Source organism: Sturnus vulgaris, chromosome Z (genome assembly GCF_052056855.1).
Source record: "Sturnus vulgaris isolate bStuVul1 chromosome Z, bStuVul1.hap1, whole genome shotgun sequence".
NCBI lineage: Eukaryota > Metazoa > Chordata > Aves > Passeriformes > Sturnidae > Sturnus > Sturnus vulgaris.
In genome coordinates this window covers 59,659,039-59,682,460 of record NC_142283.1, presented here as the reverse complement: position 1 = coordinate 59,682,460, position 23,422 = coordinate 59,659,039, and the positions used below count along the sequence as shown (strand labels likewise).

Sequence of the window (23,422 nt, the reverse complement as noted above, 5' to 3'; positions counted from 1 at the left end):
GACAAGCAGCTTCCTCCAGATCACAGAACTATTTTCAGGCTGCAGATTTGATTTTGAAAAACTGTGGGAAGGTGTGCAGGATGTTTGTATAGTTTTTGTATGGAGACACAACTCTGACCAGCTACAATCACGAGAAAAAATACGGTTCCTTTTGATACTGAAATTTGCCCGTGTTTTTTAATTATTACTGCAAGCCACAAGACCAAAATTGTTTTGCTGTATTTTTCACTGTAAATTCCTTTGAAATATCAGTATTCAGAAATTTTAATTTTCGTAATTTTAAAATATTTTATTATCTACCTAGTGGAGATAGTAGATCAAAAACATACTTGCAATTTGGTTTTGTAGTAAGCATGTATAAAATATTATTTAAAATTTGTTAGAAATTCTAGAATATTTTGCCCATTCTCCAAATATAAGGTAACAAACAAACAAAGAACAACAAAACCAAATATAATCTATATCAGAACAGGGTAAAAATGCAATTCTTACAGCAGTGCTCACCTGCATGTTACCATTTTCACACAACACAAGATAAAACTTTGCATTTAGACCCATTAGGTTTTTCAGCTTAAGGTACTGTATATGTTGGCCTTAATGACTGAAGGTATTAACATTTGTATGGTGTTCTGACGGCCTCTACACAGTTCAAACAGGACAAATGTGTCCGTATTAAAAATACAAAAGAGTCATAAGCTGCCAGTTCTTTACACTTTTCTCTAAATAACATGCTACACAAGACTTAGAACATTACAGCACATAAGCTTTAAGGAAATGTAATTACCAAATCCAGCAATTCAAAAACCTATCAGATAAAGATAAGTGGACAAGAAATGAAAGATAGCTTCAAAGGCTTTTCAGTACTCCCAGTAAAGAAACTAGAAGGTATAGAGTACCATAAAAAAAGTCACAGGAAAATATAAAGGCTATAAAAATATAGCACAGGTATCCCTAAGCAGATTTACAACACAGAAATAAAACTGCAGTGAATTATTTCTCAATTCTTTCTTCTGCATCTCAATTATCTTAATTACTCAAAATGGCTGACACCACAGTATTTTCTCCCTGATATTCAACACCATTAAATATTTCCATTTCAGCATTATGGGAAATATGGCAAAAGACAGAATGGCTTTCTGATACCAGCTCAGCATAATTATCAGCAACCAATTAAAAGCCCCCCATATGTAGACAGGAACACCAAACTACATTAACTATGAATAAAGAAAAATTTTAAGTGACACATATGAGACAGGTAAGGAGGAAGGAACCAAGGAATTTTTTCAGCAATAGCACTTTTATGCATAGACAAATATTTAGGAGGGCAGTTGTTACGTCTAGATAATTTTTCTTAGATTAAATCTCACTAATAACACTCCAAATTCTGGAGAGACAAAAGCATACTGATTCATTGAGTTCTCCAGAAATGAGTATGGTCTGACTACAATAGCTAAGTTCCAAAAAGGTGTTTTCTTGTTGGACTGAATTAAAAGTCTGTGATGTTCAAGTTTCCTTAGTAAACATGTGTGATAGGCTGACTTAGGAAGAAGAAACTCATAGAGAGAAATTTTCTCTAAGAGAATTTCCTCTGTGGGGGTTGGGACACCTGCAACAGCCAATTAGAGAAAGTTAGTTTGCTCTGTGCACACACATTTTGAGGAAGGTAATCCGGAACTGAGTCTCTTTGTCTTTCCGGCAGCTGAGCAGGTAACATCAACCCGAGCTTCTCCCTCCCCCGTGCCGGGGGGGAGGCTCGGGAGGCCGCTTGGGCCCCGTTTGCCAACGAGGGGGACCCGATGGCCGGGAGGAGAAAAAGTTGTGTGATAAAACCTTCACAGCTTCCTCCTCCACGGGCCTGCGGCTCTGGCGGGCGGGGAGGCCGACTCTTGCTGCTGCCGGCCGGGCCGGGCCTGCCCGGGTGGCCATGGGCAATGTGGGGCTGCAGCCCAGCCCCAGAAAGGCTGACTGACACCTCAGCTGCACCCCCAGCACAGCCTGAGCCTGGCCCAACTCTTGTAGTTGTGTTAAACTTTAACTCTTTAGTACTCAGATAAGATTTGCAAAGCCTCCAGCCTTTCCTTTGAATATGAAAGGGAATAAGAAGATTTCTGAAGTCAGTGACATAAGAGCTAAGTTTTTAAAATGGAAGGAGAATGAGAAGATGCTGAAATGGCTGAAAAATCTTTTTGTAAAATTGTAGGGATGAACTAATGTACTGAATATTCCTATAAACCATGGAAAGAGACATGGGGGGATGGAAATGTTCCATTTAATAGATAATTTGACTAAAGAGCACCTGTGTTGAGAATTTCTGGCCTGAGAAAAGGGGGGATTTTGGTTTTCTGAAGATGAAGCCTGAGCAGAGAGAAAGGAGACAGAGAGAATCTTTGTTGTTGAACATTTCATTCTTAAAATTAATACCCCATGAGACAGACATGGACCACATCTACAGCCTTGGGACAGCTGTAGAGTTGGGAGGAGTGTCACGATTGCAGGATCCCGGGCGGATGCAAATCATGAAAGATAAAACCACAAGAGGACTGTTTTCTTCCTTCTTGTGGAAAAATCCCTACAGCTTCAACAAGAAGAGGCTTCTCTCTCCAGAAGTAAACTGAGAAAGACTAAACTGGGGACTGACCGAAGTATTTGTTATATGTTTGTTTTGTTGTTATGAAGATTGGGAGAAGGAGGGAAGGAGTGATCTGAAAATCTTATTCTGACTTTTTTTTTTCTTTTCCTTTCTCTTTGTTTGTGTAGTTAATAAATTTTCTTTTATACTCTCTCAAGTTTTAGGCCTGCCTTGCTCTTTTGCTCCTGGTTCTGTCTCACAACAGGAAAAGTAAGTTTATTTAAATTGGAAACTCAAAACGGAGACATTAATTTGGTGCATTGGCCAGGAAATCAAAATTAAACCAAGACAACATGTATCACTCACTTTCTGCACATGGAAATAGCAGGCAACTCAACAGCTGTGGGACAGTATGGAATTCTGAAGCACCAGAGCTGGATGAAAAAGCACTACTTAACGTATTAAGAAATAGGAACCAGAAAGTTACAGCTGACACAGGGATATTTCCAGGCCAGCATGAAGAGAATTAGGACGGTGGTTTTCATCACTTTCTTCTAACTGTGTGTCAAATCTTCCCACACAGAACAGAATTTTCATTAAAGAAATTTGTAAAAGCAGCAAATAATCTCTTCCACACTTAGGTATATTATATCCATGACCTGACCTACAGACTGTTAATTCAACTTAATCCATCAGAGATAGTTAAGAATTCAAATATTTAGATAAGCAGGGTCACAAACATATATGAGGTAGTAAATCAATAAAAAACACTTACTGGGTAATTTTTTTGGAGGGATGGAAGGATGGGTTCAGGTAAGGCTATAAAAAAAAAGTTTAAAGTTGCTGTGATTCATGTAATACACAGGAAGCAATATCATAAGCACTATATCAAAGAGTTGCATTGAAATTCTATCTTAAAAACATTTATCAGAACTTTACCTTCATGCATTTCATAAAGTAAGTTATTTGGCAAACATTTCTATTATTACATTTTATACAGTAGTATATATGTATATAGTTAAAGGCATTGAAAAATTCTAGCAATTGGGCTTTTATTTCACACTTTTATTTCTGAAATTCATATTAATTCATGGCTATAAGAAAATCAACTAGATTCCCTAAATGAAAAACTAGAGCTTCACTCACCTTGTTTCCTTACATCTACTACAATTCTATGAAGAAGTCTACAGTTACTGCAAGAGAACACATTTTTCCACTGCCAAGTATTACATATTGAATCTCCAAATGTAATCTATTTGTAAAACACTCAGCACAGTTAGTAGGTATTACTAGCAAAATCCCCATAAAATACATAAATGCAGACTAATAGCGTTAGCTGGTCTGCTAAATGGCAAACGTGTTATGAAGATCATGTTGTCATTAACAATACTAACAAACACAAAGTTATCTAAATATTGGTCACTTTTATGAAAACCATGGATTGGGAGTGCACCTACTGAACTATATAAATCCGAGACAAAAAAAAAAAAAATCACCCAAATTAGCTGTATAGATGGACCAAAATGTTGAAGTATTCACGTCCTACTCAAACAGCTATAAAACTGTCACAGCACTCCTCAAACTAAAGCTTTAGCATCATATCTTCAGCATGGTTTAAGAAATTGGTCTACATAATTCACTAGGGAAAATAATAAATAAATTCAGTACATAAGTCTTGGACTTGGGACGTAGTTCACCCTTCAAGAAGGTCTTACAGGTGAAGAGATGTTACAGAATCCTTTTTCCATAGGGATTAAGAATAAGAACAGCAGAATTCTCAGAACGTGATTGGGGTATCTTCAAAAAGTAGAATATACTATCAGGACTGATAAGAAAATTATTACAGCTGCTTTAGTAACACTTTTATTTTGTTTGTGGGTGTTCATGTTTCTGCAACATCGTGGATACTTTCCAGTTGTCTACCATACTAAATTAAAAGGCAATAAAATCTGAGCAATACAAACAATCAAGGTATTGTATCTAGGTGTGTATGCTTTAGTAAGAGGATGGATGGGAAGGGAAAAATTTCCACTTATCACTAGCATTTGCCCTATGAGTTTCCATTTCTCACTGTTCAAGCTACTTAGATATTTTATCTGGAAGAAAGTTCATGTGCAAGATACCGAGGTATCTACAAAATAAACTCAAGCTATACTAAACTTGGGTCCAAAGACATTCACATTAGTATAAAAATATGGAAATTATTTAAGCAGTATAGAAATATATTTGCCTAGTCAAGGCAGGGACAGTAGTGGAAAAGAAAGGTGTTCTTTTTTTCCCTCCACAGTATCATCAACAAAAACACTATTAGAAGTTCTAGGACACAGACTATTTTCAGGAACATCACATGAATATAGCAGGGAAAAAAACCTAAAAAATCTGCATGAATAAAATATCAGAACCTAAAAATCTGGTGCTTTAGATGCATGTACAGTCTAGAGGGCCACGCCTCAGGTGCTTTTTTCATGCGTTTTTCTCCCCCCCAACAGAAAAGGCAGAGGAAACACAGGCAGAAGGCTCCTCTTTGGTTTGTGGATTGCTGATCTTCCCAAGACAGCTGACTGAGCACAGTTTTTCATGAATAGGATTATTTGAATGCTTTTTTTCCCTTTCCTAGACAGCTGTGGCAGGGTGTCTACAGCTGCCAGAAATGACTAAAGTAAATATCCTTATGTATTTTTGTGAACTAGTACTTGAGTTTATTTTATAGCTACGCAGTGTCCTGTAGCTACAGGTTTTTTTCAAACCTTTTTACAGCTGGTAACTGCCTCCAAAGAACAGGTCCACTTGTTAAAGACAAATGCAACACTAAGGAAATTGAGTAAACTTGCTTTACTTTTAAATATTTCTGCATAGAAGATGATTACTGCTTGTTTCATTTCATTAAAGAGGAAAACTACACAAATATGAACTTAAGACGGACAGTTTCTACATGTATAAAATACTTACTCTGTAAATAGTGCAAAACCATCAACACAAGACTATAGCTGTTTAAAGTACCACGACTGGCATCATTTATCTCATGAAAACTTGCCCACTTCTTAACAACAAGTACTAATGGACGAACTCGATTCTCAACTGCAAGTAAAATAAACACATCTCAAAAAAGTACATTTAACTAGACAGCAATTAATCAACATTTGCTCTTACTTGATCAACACAGTAGTTTTGTATTCTAAGGTTACTTTCTGCAGGCATTTAATAGAATTTACTTAGTTTTTCTACAATTACTCTATAAAAATCAAAACAAAATATTCGCATTTGAAAACAGTCTTTTGAGTAGTAAGATCCACAGACACATTACAAGAGGTACACAAGGATTTGCAAAGCATCATTTTCTACTTCTAAGGTCTCTCCAGTTCATTACACAAATTTTCTCTGAAATAACTTGCTGCCAGGACAGACCCTACGTAATTTTTTTATTTAGGCCATACAAACTTCGAAGGCAGGGAAAACAATTCTTGTGGCTGGAAGACATAGCTGATTCTTAAGTTTACGTCAGGATACATGAGAACAGTAAACCCTGCATGCAACCATAAATTTTAAATTTGCCTTGTCCTCAATAGCTTTTTATGTAGATGACATGTTAGATGCAGTGTCTCTTTAAATTGATATATATGCATTTCATGAGGAAAGACATAAATACAGCCATATTCCAGGTATGGTCTTCTGAATTTCTGGTAAATATAGATAACCTTCTAATTAAGGTATCAATCTATTGTAGGCAGACATCACCCACCACAAACTCCTGGGACTGGTATGCAGAAGCAGATCATCAATTCAGTCAAGTGCCTTAAAGGCTTAAACATTCTGGAGTATCTTTTCTAACCTGACATCATTATACAAAATTTTGTATTCTGCTTATCAGGACACAAGGACAAAAGACATCCTACAACTGCAAAGCTGGGTGCTCTCTGTTATTCTATAAAACTGTCAAGTGTGATTTTCTCACAACATATTCAGAGTTGTTCAGCATACATGTCCATCTAAGTGGTACTCTTCTCAGAATGAATGTCCTACTAGATCTGGAAGACCTTTTGGAAACAACTAAACTCCTTATCACTGATCACCTTATTCCTGACATTGTTCACCAGTGGTTGAACTGAAAAATAGAACTAAGTACACTAATTGTGAGATGCCAAAAAAGTACTGTACAGACACCACATGAAGATGCATTAATTGGAATAGAATTTTTTCATGAGAGAAAAATGCAAATATTTCCAGTTTCAAGCATAGCTATTTTGTGTCACAGTAGAAAAGACCTTTTTTTAGTTGACCTCATTTTGAGATATTAAATTCTGCCTGCTGGTCCCTTTAATTAGTGTATAACGAAGTTAGTGTGCAATACGGCCAGTAAACTTTGTCTGATACTTCGATTCAAGCTACCCCTCAAGAAAATGCTCACTAATGTTATTTGCACAAAGCTATAAAGTCCAGCTTTCACTAACTGAAAAACAGCTAGCAAAAATTGCTGATTAATCACAGACATGCTCCCTTCAACAAACTGCTGGTAATGTAACAGCATAGACTTCATCTTCTAACTCTGCCTAATCTACCTACATTTATTGTGGACATTTTGTGTTTCCTTGCCTCATCATCCTCGATGTTTTCTAGAGCACTTATGCACCAACGCACAAGAGCATCCAGAGATATTTTTTGAGTTTTAGCTTTTTTATCATGTTCACTAAGATAGTTAGTCCCTTGTTAGCCTGAGCATCTGATTTATTCCAATGGAAAACAGACAATACATCTTCCACATTAGAGGTAATTCAAGATTTTTTTTCCCCCATGCAGGTTGAAGCCCTTCAACTACACATTTAAGTGAGCAGGAGAATACATGTAAGACTATCCACCTTTGCTCATATGACTTATAAAAGTATGGAGAGACACAGTCTGATAAAAGCTTCAATTTAGTTTTGTGTGCCTTATGTCACAAAGCAAGAGTTTTCTTCTCCAAGGAAGACAAGACGGACAAGATGTATGATACAGTTTGACTATTTAGCAAGGCCCAGAACATTGAGAAGGCAATATTTTCAATCACAAGTCTCCCTTCACTACTAATTCACTCCTTGACCTCAAGGAAACATTATTTAACCTTCACCAGGAAACCTGAAGTTAATTTTAGTGGCCTTATAAAAGTGAATGCTACAGCAGAACAGAAGAAAACATGGGACACTAGAACTGCTTCCACTGCTCTTTTCACACCTGTATTTGTCTGCCCTACAGTGATTTTTCTGAGAAGAATAAAGAATCTGTGACAGAAACTACAAATAAATGTATCAACATTAGACTTTGTGAAGTGACTACTTATCCGCAGTCATAAGTGACATTACTGCTTCCTAATATTTTTATATTTGGAAGCAAATTCTTTTGCAGTCATTCACCTTCCTGAATGTATGAAGAAATCACACTTAACCAACTGATCCAGGACAAGCTGTAGACTCTCCTATTAACATGAATATGGAAGATAAACTACTCTAACTGAAATATTAGTAAAAATTAACTAATGAAGGTAGCTTCTATTGGTAACAGCCGACCCTAAATAGAAAGAAATTCCTTTATGCAAAAACTGAAGGAGGTAGTAAAGAAACAAATGCCCTAGAAGAAAAAAGCTGAGGAACACTCCTCTATGTACTTATCTGCAAAAATGGCATTGCAATGCTAAGAGAGAAACCCTTAGTTTACCACTAAAAGTGCTGTTGTTATTACTTTCCTTTCACAAGGTTGTTTCACAATCTGTCCCTAGAATGCAAACTCTTGAGCAGAAACAAACCAATTTTGATTTGGGATTAGTATAAATAATGAAGCAGTATTTTGGATTTTCCAAGGAAAGACTGCAACAGCATACAGACATAACTGGCTATTAGCCATGCATACTGTCACTGGCTGAAAGGAAATAAAAGAAGCTGGAGACTATACCATTTGATAACCATTACTAACATGATCTTATCATCTGCAGAACACCTGAAGCAGCCCTTGTAGTAGGTACATGGACCTTAATATGAAGAATCTTTGTTATCATCCGAATAATATTCAATTAAAAACATACCCAGCTGTTTTCTCCATGCATTTAGAATGAGCAACAAGAACTTATCTTAAAGCTACTTAATGTACCTAAATAGGTAATTATCTATATATAGTAATCTATTACATTTTCATAGTATATCAATACCAAAATACAAACTCTAAAAGCAAAGTTTAAAGAAATAAGAAAATTTTAAAATAAAAACTTACTGAATGCATAGGTTCTCAGAAGGAATGTATTTCTTATACCTATCACATTGTTTACATTCAAGTCGAAATCCACATTGCTATTAGGGAGGAAAAAAAAATCAAGCATCATGGTATTAAATTTCTGAATGCTTATTACTTACTTTATGACAGATATAGAGAAATGTAAGTTAAATATAAAGCCCTAGAAACTTTCTTCAGAGTTTTAAATGCTGAGATTCCTATAGTATTGTTTATAGCACCTGAGCCACTTATAGACTTAAACTCCTTTGTTATAAAACTGTTATTGTTGTTTTACATGAAGAATACATGTAGATACAAATTTAGACTTAAAGATAACTTAAGATACCTGTTAAAATTTTTACCAAATCTTTCTCCCAACTACACTTGCACTACATGATTTACTACAGATAACTTTTGATGCCAGGAAGGATTTTCTGAGGTATTAGTTTATGAAATTATGCTAATGAACTCAGAAAGAGAACTGGAAGAGGTGAGAATGTAAGAGTCATTTTTGCAATGACAGTAAGAGAGAATCAGTACTTTGGAATAAAAACCAAATCTGAGTAAACACTGCATGTTTTGTAATAAAATAGTTTAGATACTTTTCATTCTGCTAGGATTAAATAAGGCAAACAAGCACTAACTGCTTTATTTACAACACAACCTGCCCCCAAGTTTGAATTTCCTACTGCACATAGAGCCTAATTAATCAAAAAACTCAAGAAATTATATTGCATTCATGGTCAATAAGCCATATTAACATTAACTTGCAACAAGAAGAGTTTGTTACTAGACAAAGAAATAGCTATCTGTGATATACAGGTATTGTCATTTTACATGCACAAGTTTCATTCACATAGTATTTGTTAACCGAATACTTCTTTGGATTTTCTTGACTGTATAAGGGGAACATGGACCTGAAATTCATTAAATTTGATAAAAGATAATAATTTGAGGCCTACAATAGATGTTTTGTGTATTTTGAACATTTTACATTTATTACATTTTTTATACACTTTTTACATCAAAACATTTTTTGCATCAGAACTACTGCATAATTTTAAACTTGAGCTAGTATCAAGCATATCCTTTTGTATGTTTTAAGAATATAGTACATAACAGTACAGGAAATAAACAAGCTTCATCTACCATTTCACAGTTGTAAATATAAGCATGAACTCCCATAAGAATATTAACTGTATGTGCAATTATAATAAAAAAATTCAGATTGCATGTGTAATTCCAATTAATCCAAATTGTCAAGAAGACTATTTACCAGATGCTGATTGAAATAAGTTCTATTGCATGTTTACTATGCATGTTCAATAGCTGCTGCAGTGGTGGCACGTGAAAAAGATTTTGCACTGCTTGGACTCAAGTTCTACTAAAACGCACTAAAGGAGAGGAAAAGAGTCAACTGCACATCAATTGTAGCAGAAGTGGAAGCTTTTGTATCTAGTGTAGTATAAAGATCTTGATAACTGATTAAAGTCTTGCTGGGAAGCAGAACCAGCCTTAGAATAACTTCCTGGGAAAGACTACCAAAAAAAAAGGATGGTAAGTCTTTAAATGCAGTGGATCTTCTCTTACTTTTACAGCACTATAAACCCCCAAGTTTAAAGGTTATAAAAGAGAACAAATACAAACTGAATGCTTTTTCATTCACTGAATCAAAGTAAGGTTAAACAGCATTTTCAGTTATATATGAAATATATATATATATATTTCAGTTATTGGTAACATACTAGAATGTGCATCTCCAGATACAGGGATAACACGCATTGAATTCAACCACCTTCTCCCAGCAGCTGGGCATCAAAAAACTAGCTTTCACAGGAAGTTTGTAAAGGTGAGTTTCCAATTTTGGCAAAGATGGGCTTAGTGCCCAGGATACAGGATATCTAATCCATTTTTCAAGACCTCTGTGAAAAAATGCATGAGTATCCATTTTTTGTACATCTGAGCCTACAAAGGATAATAGGCCAGTAAGAGACTGGAAAGAGACAAATGCTTAAATAAAAAGACAAAACATGGATAGAGGTGACAGGTTACCTAACAGAACGATAACTGTAAAGACAGAAAACAAAATAAAAACGAACTATAATAAAAAAAAATCCCAACCCAAAATGATGACATTCCCTGCCACTCCTCTGTTCCACAAAAGCAATACAGAAAACCAGATGGTGAACAATACTGGATTTTACTCTGCACAAATATAATATGCTGTTTCTACTCTCAGAAGATCATACTTGGATTTACTGGAAAATAAGGAGTTCTTTAAATCCTATCTGTAAGGTATATAATTCTCATGACTTATTTTTTGAAGGTGACTGTACTATGGACTAAAAGTGCTTACAAAAAGACTTCAATCTTCTAACACGATCACGTCCATCCAGTTCCATATTAAAGGTTTCTTTTTCAAGTTTATTTTCTCATTTCAAATTGAAAAAAAAAGTTCTTGCTTTAATCCCACAACTCATTCAATATTGGCACCAGGAATTTATCATTTCATTTATATAAGAAAAGGTGAGCATTTCTATGTGTAGCTAATCCAAATAACCCAAATTTTAGCTTGACCACTACCATACTTTCAGGAAGAATGGAAGAAGTAACCTTCTGTACTGTTAGAAGAGGGAAAAAATTGAAAAAATTGAAATTGAAAATCATTCAAATTTTTAAAAGAAGGTAGGCAATTATACTCAAGTAAATATGGGATTGGGTGTAAATTAAGAAAAAAGTATACCCCAACAAATGTATAGTCTCAGATGAAGCAAAATGTTAAACTGATGATATAGATTAGGTCAAATTGTAAACATGACAGATTTAGTTTTATCAGGGCAGGAACTTAACCATTATAAAGTTATATCACAATAAAACCAGGTTGTGATATGCTTTCATAGGGAGAGGCCAGAAAAGTATGCTTATTTGTTATTAAAAGACAGAGACAGGGTTGCAAAATTTTAGGACCATACAGACTGATTAGGACAGCTACATTAAAGTTGTTCAAAATCCAATTTACAAAGAAGGATGAAACTATGTTACTATATGAAACTGATACATATCAGTGTTACAAAACTAAACCAATGAACACAGGAAGATGTGAACATTACTCAGACTGCCAACATATTTCAGTGTTTGCACGACTTTTTCCTCTGTCAGATACTTTTATCACACACAATAAGAAATGCATCATTATCTGCCCTAGTATGTCCCTCTAAATTATTCTCATAATGAATATACAAAGAATACAACAAAATATCACCACAAACTAGTTTGTTTCAGAGTTGTTTGTAGAGCTCAACAGCTGTGCCTGCACAGCAAGGAAAATTATATTTCACAACAGATTTCTTCCTAGCACTGTTTTTCTGTCAAAAAACGGTGGGACTACTCCTAAGGGCAGTACACATACAGAAAACTTTCCCATGCCAAAGTTGAAAAGATTAGGCTGAACAGAATACTTGCCTGACTTTATCCCTGAATTTCACTATTGGCACTTTTGCTCTTATTAGCTGAGGTCGCTCAATGTAGCTTGCTGAAAGGGAGAAAAATATGCAATTAAGTTTCATGTAAGACGCAGATCTTAATAAAAGATCATGTAATAGAATCTTATAGACTAATTTATAGTAAATTGTAGCTTATTAAAGTTAGCAGGGTTGTGCTAAACTAATTAACCTTTATCAACCATAAGAAAAAAACAACCTAGGAAAGCAGGCGAAACACTCCCCACACTAAACGTTAGAGAAGAAGTAAGTAGAACATAGAGTAGACTTTTCTGAGGGAAATATATATTCCAGAAATTTGAACATAAGGAATGCAGTACTACAATGCTTTCATGGAACAGTACTTGTAATACAAATCCTGAATAGTTATAATTAAGGTACAAAAATAAAGGAGCTAGAAGATATCCAATTAGGATGGTCTAATGATAAGCTTAAAACTTGTTTTGAAAACTGTTCATCTAAATGATAAAGTACATCCCAGGAAATGCTACTGAAAACAGGACAACGTTTTCTATCAAAGATGGGATAAGCCTTATCTGCCTTTGCTTTAATAGTGATAGGACATGCAATAAATCCACATTGATGATGATTATCAGACGATTACCTACACAGAATAGACATACAAGCTCAATGTCAGACCATCCAAACTCACATATACGAATCTCAGCCACTCACATAGGGCCACCAAATGCAGTCTCCACAATCAGCTCCCCAAAACTGTTGCATATTGTTGTGATTTCCCTAGACTTCACGACAATTCAGCCTATATTCAGTAGTTTCCCATAATCCTGAAAATCCCAATAAAGTAATGGAAAATAAAGAAAAGTAAAGCCTGTAGGCTACATGATATGAATTTGGGCAAAAGGTGATTTTAGTAATTACTTCTGTTGCCCAATCTAGAACCACTTGAATTTCCCCATATCCAACATCATATATTTTCCCATTGTTTCTATAAATTAACCTCAGATTTGCATAAATAAGCATGCACAGTGCAAGTAGTACAGACTAAAAATAACCTTGAATAAAATCTGATTTTTTTCTTTCCCTCCAGAAAAAGCAAGAAGGCACTTCTATCAGCTGAATAGCTACCTTGATTAAACAGCATCATCTCCATTACTTTTGGATGACAAATTCAGATTTAGTGGAACAGTGCTGTGCAATACTCAATTAAAACAAACATTTTTTTTGAGACTTTCTGAAACTGTTTTGTGGATATGCATGTTCAGACAGATTTGACCTGGCAATCTTTTATCTGGATTTTAATACATTGCACAAGTCTAAGCAACACACAGACCAGCACTCAGAATAAAAGATAATCTTACCAATTCACTGATGTTAATGGGAGAATCTTAATTGAACAACTTCAATTCATGTTCACTGTCTGCTAAACCAACAAAAGCATCCGTCCTTCTAGTTGCACCTTCAGACACATCCAGGTATCTCTCCTCCAGCATCCCACAACATTTTAGAAGTGAAAGTCTAAAGCATGCAGAGCTCTCTGCCTCCTCTCCGTTCACTACCAAATTTAAGATAAAGACTCCCAATGCATAACACATGGTAGGCAGCAGTAGATGTCTATCTGTATGCCATAGCAATTCAACTTTCTTCACTATGACCCTTCCCAATGATCTTCTGAAGTTAACTGAACTCAGTCATGACAATCCACTTCCAAACACATCCTTTTTTGCAAATGCCTCTCTACACTTGATGGACACTTGTGTCAAATTAGTTGGCTAAGAAAAAAAATACAGCTCAAAACATAATCCCACTCTTGTTCACAAGGCAGTAAAAAAACAAGGAGGAAGATGGAAGAAATTAGAGGAAGTCAGAAGGCAGTAATTTCCTGCTGGTATCATCTTTCTTGGCCCAGACCAATGATGCTCTTAGCAGAATCTCTATTGTACCTTATGTATACATACAGGGGAAGAAACAGTCACAAATACAGGATGAGGAATTCTGAAATGCATACAGGTTGAATAAGTGCCTTAATAAACCGATTATGTGACATTAAAATTATGAGTAGAGAGGCTACACCAAGATTCGTGAAAAGAAATCTACCTATACAGTTGCTCCACAGTTTTGGGCATTTCTATGAAAAAGTCATGAACATCCTTTTAGCTTAGCAAAAAAGAATATAATAAGGTATTTTTCAAAGGAATCCTGCACAGATGAATATGAAGTGAGGAATCACTCTGACATTTACTTTCAGTGGTTTAGATATAACCTCTTGAGTTATCATTGCAAATTAAAGCCTCACGTTTCTAAAGACATTGACTTCAGCACACAGTTCTGGGAAAGTCAGCCAAATTTGTAAAAAAATACATTTCCAGGTATCTGAGCAAATAAACCAAGACAGAATACGTGATCAGTTAGTCTTTGATATGGATTATATATTTGCTATCTCTACGTCTCTCTTCTCTAGGAGAAACACAATACATAACTTTAAGATTAACACACCCCACAAAAACAATGAAGAAAATATCGGAAGCTTTTTCCCACTTTTCTCTGTGATTAGACTATTCAAAGGCAGAACACATTTTCATTTCCGCTGGTATTCTGGATGCAGAATGACAACACAGAAAAGCCCCTGCTATAAGACTTAGAATCTGATGGACTAAAACTCCTTGCTCACACTTGTTACCTTTTACAAACCTGCCACTGAAATAAGCTAGAGCTTATACAAATTTTGAATCCACTTCCCAAACCTCCTAATCTAATAACCACATTCAACTCTATATGAAAGATAAAAGAGATGGCACTTAAAGTTCTGAAGACAAAACCAACTGTCAAAGGGACTGATCTAATTTGCACTTGGAATGCTTCTTCACTTATCCATCACAGAATTAAGACAAAATAAGGACAGAATCACACTCACTCTTACTGTCTTTATACTGCAATGCACAGGAACACTGCAGAGTGCAAGAATAAAGTAGGAGATGTAGTGAGAGGCACAGATAGAACTACTACTGAGCAACAACTAAAACTTCAGGGTGTGACCAACATTATTCTCGTATTAAATCCAAACCACATCACTGTACCAGGTACTAAGTAGAAAATTAACTATGTCACCTGAAACCAGGACACGTCTTGTTCCAGAAGTACTAAACCTTGGCATACTTGAGCTACAGCTTGTAAATTAGCTAAATCTGAGTGGAAAGACCCATGTACCAAAGCCTTTTGGTTTTGAACATTTATTCAACCAACTTTTGTCTGTTAGTTCTATCCACAAAACATCCATACATAGACAGAGGACAGATTGATAAGTATAAGAGGTCTACATACCACAACTAAGAGCACCTGATAGGAGTGGTAATCTCAGCAGTGCTTTCTCCTGCCTTACCTTCCATAGAATATTTTGATTAAATCAAGCTGACCAAATGCACTTGCAAGGTATCAGAGAATTGAAAGCAGTAAAAACGGTTAAAGGCACAAATACCTTTGGGGATCACTTCCACATGACCATTATAACTTTCTGATACTGGTAAACAAACTTGATTGTGTCCAACACTTTATCACAGAACAAGAGCTCTTGAAAAAGATTGCTCATTTAGAAGCTTCTTGATCCCTGGAAACACACCTATTTTATCACTGTGCTATCAGAAAGCACTGGAGAGAGCAGTGCCACAGACAAACCCAGATTAATTTTCAGATTTGTGCAAAGGTAAATAATCAGTAGTAATAAGCATTAAATATCAGATGCCTATTCAGCAACAGATGTATCACGTATTTCTTCCACATGAGCTATTAAAATCTGTGCATGCATGCATGCCAATGAAGAAGTTTTGAAGTCTGCCTTTAAATTTATGGTATGTTTCTTCTAGCACTGCAGGACTGTTCAGAACATCACTGTAAGGAGTAGCATCAAAGAATCTATCACAAGTCTGGGAAGCAGGGTGATCATGTCATTGATATCAACAAATGTCAGGGTATTTTATAATTCAAACGATGATACAAAAGCACCTGTGAAGTAGAAGGCTTTCATATTTAAGTCAAGAACTGCCCATGTGAATTCTTAATCTGAAGGGAGTCTAAACAATAAGCTATAGAAACTATGAATTGACATGTAACATCTGTATGTGGTGATTTGTCAATGTTTATTACTTTCTTCATTAGGCACTTAAGTTAATTATATCTCAAAAGAAAAAAATCAATTCTACACTGTCTACTGTGAGTGACATCTTATTTTACAAATTCTTAAGTGTATTTTTCCCAGAAAGACACTGCAATCTAAGATATTAACAAGAGTTCACTAATAGAAGTTTCCCAAACAGAAATCTACTCCCTTCTCATTGTGTTCCACAACTCAAAAGTCATCTGAGATAGAACTCATGATTGAAGTCCACTAGTTTCCAAAATAAACTGTTGTTTTTCTTATTACCATTTTCTAATTACGATTCATCAGCATTAGGTAACATTACTAAATATATCTTTGAAGCTTTTCTTCAAAGAGTACTGTGATTAGAATCTAGAAAAGACACAATTACATACATTAGTTGCAATTGAGCATCAACACTTCTTCCAGAACTGCCAATATTCTTACCACCTCACTCTAGACGGTAACTTACAAAGTTTAGTACTGAAGAGTTTTTGGACTAAGCTGAGTATACGCCTTGCTTCAGTCTTCTGATTCACCTGAAATATGGTATTAAAATTCATGAAAAAAGTTGTTATCTCTCATTTAAATGTTCAAAGTAAGCATGCTTTGCTTTTAAAATGAAATTACTTCTCAGAATAATACATGAACATGAACACCAACATGTTCTATGGCCTATATATAGGTTTATGACAGTAAATGCCAGACAGAAGAATCCATACTCAATATGCAATATTACTGGGCTCATAGTTTGTAGCTATTATGAGTGCAAAACTATGTTATTAAATCAAAGAGATTTGAGCATTTGTTTAATCATTTCAGGATCCGGTATTTTAACAGCATGCACATAAAACCAGACTTGGTTTTAACTAGGTATGTTTTAAATTACTTACTGGTTCTTCTTTAACCACCAGGCACAAATCACCATCACTTGTACGAGTGCCAAATCCATTCAGTGAGGATCCAACCAAAAAAAGCCTGCTCACTGTAATAGAAGTGTAACAAAAAGTAAACATGATGTGACATACCACAGTTTGAGAGGAAGGAAGAATCACAAACTTGAAGAACATGCAAACTGATATTAAGTAATCAAATTCAAAACATACGTGGAAAAATTAGCTGAATTTCTCTCTGGAGTTGTGCTCTGCAAAGTTCTTTTCTGTCCAAATCTGAAGCCTGTTGTCGACATGTTTGAAACAATTCCAAAACCTGTTGACTTAACTGGACACACAGATACAAAAAGTAAAGGCACAGCAAAGCGAACATTCTTTCCTGTCACAGATGCAATTACATGAAACACAGAAGGTTGAGATATTAAATGCAAAACACTGCACCATTTCACATGATCTACTCTGGTGTCTAGAGTTTTACTGCACTTAAATTAACAATGAATAGTTCCCAAAAGAAATTTCTGTTAAGTTTTTAAATTTATATTTGTTCCATTTCTTATAAAATCTCAAACCAGAGAAAATAATTTTTGCATCATCAGTATATGTAGTGAATGACCAGAGACATCTTCTGCTGACTTTAATGTCAACAGTTTGCCTACCAGGAATAGGGAGAAAAAAAAATTGTAAAATCTGATTTAAATTAGCTTTCTTTTCTACCCCACATAAACTACTAAAGAAATCAGATCTTTGTTGGAAGGAAGTATTGACTGTTTTCCTTTCAAAACAGTTACATTCTTTAATCAACAGGCATATTTACACTGAAAACCCAAAATCCTTCTGTCAGAACAAGAAACAGTTCGAAACTACACTCCATTCTCTTTTATATTCCAGAACAGCTATGACAGTAACTTTTATGCTTTCTTGAAAAGAGGTAGTGAACATCTTCACAGGCTAAACACTGTTTTTATTCAGAACGGGCTTCTCTAATATTACCACAGTGGGGTTTTTTCAGTCAGGATCTTCCTCACCTCGTATCATGTGAGAAATGGACTATTTCTCAAAATTTTACTTCCTAGAGCAGACATATAGGTTTCCTGATACTAGGATGTAAAACAACACAAGGAAACAATACCCTGACTTCCCCTGCCCCCACAAAAATACTTCAAACCCAAGTACAGACAAGGAGGTGATACAGAACCACAGCGGCAGCTACACTTATTGATACTCCTTCTAATGGCAGCTTACCAAGAGATATCCCATGATACTGTCAATAACCCTGGCAGAAATCTTTGTGGCCTCCCACAGCACCTCTGGAGTCTCAAAAGACAGAAGTAAAAGCACAGGCACAGAAAGCCATTACCTCGTCTTTGGCAACAGGGAGCCCGGTTTCCCGAGGGTCTGGAAACAAAGTATCTTGCCAAGGAGGGACACATCTAATTAAGGCTGGGGAGCCACGCCCATGCAACACTGGAGACCGAACGGAAATTGATGATGGGAAGGAGCGTCTTCTCTCTTCCTGGAAAGGCACTGCTTGGTTAACTACAGCTGTGTCAGAATCACGTGAATGAATCCGCTGCCGTTTGGCATCATCTGGAACACTCTGTTGACTTTGTCTCCTAGAAAGAGACACTGTGTAATTCCTCTAGTTCACAAGCTCCAACTTATTAAAAGGATTAAAAGTAAGTTTCTACAAAATTTAAATACTAACTTTTAACGACATAACTACTTCACTAAGCCAAAGTATGCCACAGAAACAAGCGTGCCCATCCTAGGTACTATGTAAAACAAACCTGGAATGGGAAAAGAGAACATACAATTGCAGAAATGAAGCTACCCTAGAATTGGATTGATGCAATTCTTTAAGGCAAGCGTCTGCACTTAACCAACTGAAATCCAAATGACAAGTTTGTTTAAGCTGACTGCAAATCTCCCAACATAGCATAGTTTTTCATAGAACAGACTGCTCAAGAGGGAAGGATGCATGCAGCATGAAACCAGGAATCTCCTTAGTTTGTGGGATAATTACACACTCAGCTATAACTTAATAGCATATAGTTGGTTGTGCTTATTTTTTCAGGCTAGATTTGGTAGAGAAATAGCATACAGGAGATAGTACTGAAGACAGACTACATAGAACCTTCTTCCCACAGCTGATTCCCACAACTATTAGAACACGTATATCAACTAGTATATCTGAACTAATAAAGAGACCTGGGGTTTTTTTTCTAAATCATTAAAAGAAAATTAAACCCTGCATTCATGCAAAATTTCCCTTTCCTTGGTAACTAAAATAACAAAGGTAGCAATGTAAATTCAAGTTAATTAAAAAAAAAACCTACAAAAACTAAGTAGTTTTTGTAAAACCATAAAATCTACCTTAAAAAAAGAACATGCTTGAATTTAAAACCTTGTATTTGAAAAATAATATATCACATAGTTAAGAAAATTAGGGAAAACACCTAATGTGTCATCAGGAAAACATGACAATTCCCATAAAACCTTGAGGGTGTGCTCTTGTTTTGAACTAGACAAATTGCCAGGAAAAGAACATTCGTTTAAACAAACTAGCTTAAAGTCAAGCCCACACAAGACTAAAATCCACTGCAGTATTACAATAAATCACTTAAATCACTTCTGCAATTCTACAGCTGCTGGAAGAGAAAAACTAGGTACAGGAAGTCACTTCTGAGTACTGAGATTCTCAAACAGGTACAATGCTTTAAAGAGCCAATATGGCCTGTTTTCATCAAAAAGAAAAGAGTATTCAGTATTGATATTTCTACCATAACTCAAATCGCATAAGAAATTGGTATCAGATGAGCTTCTCAATGGGTTCACTACAACCAGTATTAGTCACACGCATACAAAGAACTTACTTTCTTCCTTGAAATGACATCAGGGCATCCGACGTAGACACTGGACTGACACTTCCATAAGTCGCTGGTTGCAGTGTAATAACTGGACTAACAGCTGGAGCAGCTTCAATGTTCCCATTCAAAAGAGCTCTAGAAAGACTACAATCCATACCTATTAGACTATAAGACAACCAAGATGCTTTTCATGGGTTGGTAGTTGTTAACTGAATATTAAACTCTACAAGTCCTGTCATTTTTTTTCTTAGAAGGAATACATCTTTCTTTTCTATTTAACATGAAGATATATTTCAGTTTTTAATATGTACTTCATTAAAAATAGAAAATGCTCATTCTTGACAGCATATGTGTAAACGGGTTAGCAAACAAATTAACTTTAGGAACTGTAAAATTCAAAAGCTTAAAGAACACTACAGTGTCTTCAAATATAAACCAAATAATCAATGTTTCTTCCCCTTCTCATCTCCTCCCTGTTTTCCCCAATAAACAAGTATGATTGAAGAGCTTTAAAACTGAACAGTGGATTAACAAGTCTAATAATGCATCCCATGCATTATGCACACTGCAGGTGAGCATTAAGATTTGCAGGTCCATGAGAGAAATTATATAGCTCTTTTTTATATCCATGACATCTTCATGTTTTGTGAAGTTCAATGCAGTTCAATGTTAAAAACAGTGAAACCTCCTCCATGAACAGAAATATTTCTTTCAGACCCAACCTCTATTATCAAACCTTACTGCACTTACACTGCACTGCGAAAATGAAATGGAGGAACGATAATTTGCTGGTGAGAAAGAAGAGTAGGAGGTATATTTAGAGGAAGTTTAGCGAAGGAAGTACTTTGTTGTTGATATTTTGGAGGGAAGGGTGGACGACCCAAGTTGGAAGAATTTGGGAACATGCTCCTTTCTACTTGAAGTGAACATGTATCCTTTTATCTAAAAAAAAACCAAAAACAACAAAAAAATTGAAATCAGGCAAAAAGAAATACTAGTTACTTTTTAAGCTCTTGGTTTAAAAATTCAAATAAGCTAGAATATACTTCCAGGAATTGCTTAAGAGAATGATGATCACAGGATTTACTTTCAGTACAAGACACTAAATAAAAATACTGCATACACTGAAGTTTAGTAATTACTGCTTACTTTACGTTTAAAAGTGAATTTTTATATGATCCCCTCAATTTTAAGTTTAGGTTTTTTAAAAAAAATGACATATCAAAAAATGACATATCACAAGATACAAGTTTTCATCTCAGGCAAAAGTATCATGTAACAGTGGAATTTGTTTCATATTTAGAACATTCCACAGAGGTTCATAATATATGGAAAGAAACCCTTGAGTACATCATTAGAACATGAAGACGCAGCCAATCATGAACTACATGTTATGTCATGACGTTAGCATTTTTACACAACATGACATGTAAAAAAGCAGCCAAATTATAACACCAATTGCAACTAATCTAATCATGCTTTCAGAATATCCTACATATATAGTATTATTTTACTGAACAGACTCTGAAAAGAAAAATACAAGTTTACTATCCTTTAAACTTAAAATTGATTCTGGTACAACTAGCCAGATAGCTCTGTTACTGCAGGCAGCATAAGCACAGAGCGTAGCAAAATTAATAATGAGGAGTTTATGTGGTTGGGTTTGGCTTTGCTTTTAATTTCCTGTGATAACAATCCACATTAGTGAATAGTAAATACATGGCCATGGCTGCACTACTCCATGAGGAAGCTAGTACAGTTCTTCCTTCTTTTTTTTCTCTCCCCATTTGATGGGTTGGGTTAGGGGAAGCATTATTGCATTAATGGAAGTTACTATTTGGATGTTCACTTTCAATTCTGCAGAAGAAATGCCGCCGTGCTGCATAACAAGTAAGTCACTTGACATTTAGTCTGAATGAGTATTTATGTGCCGTCCAAACTTTTCCATTTCTAGTAGAATAACTGTTAACATGCTTCATTCACCTCTGAGCAGACCAGACACTCTCCACAGCACACCGTGGAGCACACGTAAAGTTTATGGATACAATTAGCTACTAATAGAAGGATGAATGAGAATTTCAAGAGTTAGGTGCAAGATAAACACACGTTCGGTTTAGCTTTTGAAACTGTTAACGCCAAGAAGACATGCAATGGAGGGGTTACCTTTCCCAACCCAAAACAATGCAGCAACACTTCACAACAACGACCTTTACCATGACTTTCAGCACAGGTTACCTCGCCAGGAATTGCCAGGCTCTCCTAAACAAGTTTCATAACTTACAGCGCAGTTCTTACTTTGCCCCCGTGGGCACTGTTTCCAAACAAGCATGTATTTCGTAGAGACCCGCTCGAGTGAACCGTGCAGGTATACCCGGGCGCATGGAAGCCCGCCAGCCCCCGGCCCCCGTGCCGGGAGAGGCGTCCGGGCCTGCCGCCCCCCCCGGGGCCACAGCCCGGCCCCCCGGCGCCACTCCCGGCCACATCCACGCGGGACCCCAAGGACACTCACGCAGTGCCTGAGCGGAGGCAGGCGGGACGGGCCTGCGGGTAGCACCGTGCGGGGCAGGCAGAGGAGAGCAGTTCCTGCAGCAGAGCCCCGTCCCGTCCCCAGACCAGAGCGGCGCAGGAAGTGGCCGTGCCGCCGCAGGAAGCGCTCCCTCCGCCCGCTCCTGCGCCACTCCGCGGCCGCCTCCCCGCGCGCTCGCCCCCTAGCGGCGCGGCGGGACGCATGCGCGGGCGCTCGCGCGGCCTCCGTGAGGGACGGTGAGAGTCAGAGCGCTCCGCCAGCTCCCGCTCCTGGCCCGGGCCGAAAGAGACATGACAGTGCAGCTGGTTTGCTATCTATAATTACTGACAGACTGTAATTGAGCTACTGTTCACGAGTGTGTCCAAGCTATTGTACTTGGCTGCTAGGATTTGGCCAACGTGGATTATAGCCATGCTAGGATTAATCTGGGGTGACGAACATATTGAAATGCTTGCTCCTTGAAGGATGACAGAAGCAATATCGTAGAATCACAGAATCATCTCTGTTGGAAGAGACCTTTAAGATCATGCAGTCCATCAGCTATCCATCCACCATTACCACTGCAGCCTCTAAACTACTAAACTATCACACAGAATGAGATCCAAACACCTCAAGGACATCTCAAGGTGACTCACTGACCTCCTTAGGCAATCCATTCCAATGCCTGACCACCCTAATAACGAAGAAAAAAATTAATATGCAATCTGAATGTCCCCTGTCTCAATTTAAGGCTATTTCA

The 23,422-nt window shown here is 36.5% G+C and overlaps 1 protein-coding gene across 2 annotated transcripts in view; it reads right to left on the bottom strand.

The window, feature by feature from the left end:
* The window catches only part of TENT2 (terminal nucleotidyltransferase 2), a 44,643-nt gene extending 21,841 nt beyond the window's left edge, over window positions 1–22,802 (bottom strand). Inside the window, exons 1-11 of one of the 2 annotated variants that reach the window (XM_014881397.2) lie at window positions 22,666–22,802; window positions 20,907–21,098; window positions 20,163–20,321; window positions 18,647–18,902; window positions 17,503–17,617; window positions 17,290–17,381; window positions 16,869–16,935; window positions 12,266–12,335; window positions 8,804–8,880; window positions 5,519–5,647; window positions 3,345–3,388 (exon numbers count right to left, since the gene is read on the bottom strand). In XM_014881397.2, coding sequence (XP_014736883.1) covers window positions 3,345–3,388; window positions 5,519–5,647; window positions 8,804–8,880; window positions 12,266–12,335; window positions 16,869–16,935; window positions 17,290–17,381; window positions 17,503–17,617; window positions 18,647–18,902; window positions 20,163–20,321; window positions 20,907–21,061 — 1,164 coding nt within the window. In that variant the 5' untranslated portion in view covers window positions 21,062–21,098; window positions 22,666–22,802. The remainder of the gene's footprint in view (window positions 1–3,344; window positions 3,389–5,518; window positions 5,648–8,803; window positions 8,881–12,265; window positions 12,336–16,868; window positions 16,936–17,289; window positions 17,382–17,502; window positions 17,618–18,646; window positions 18,903–20,162; window positions 20,322–20,906; window positions 21,099–22,665) is intronic. The other variant, XM_014881398.2, reaches the window with a different exon arrangement.
* Between the last annotated feature and the right edge of the window lie 620 nt (window positions 22,803–23,422).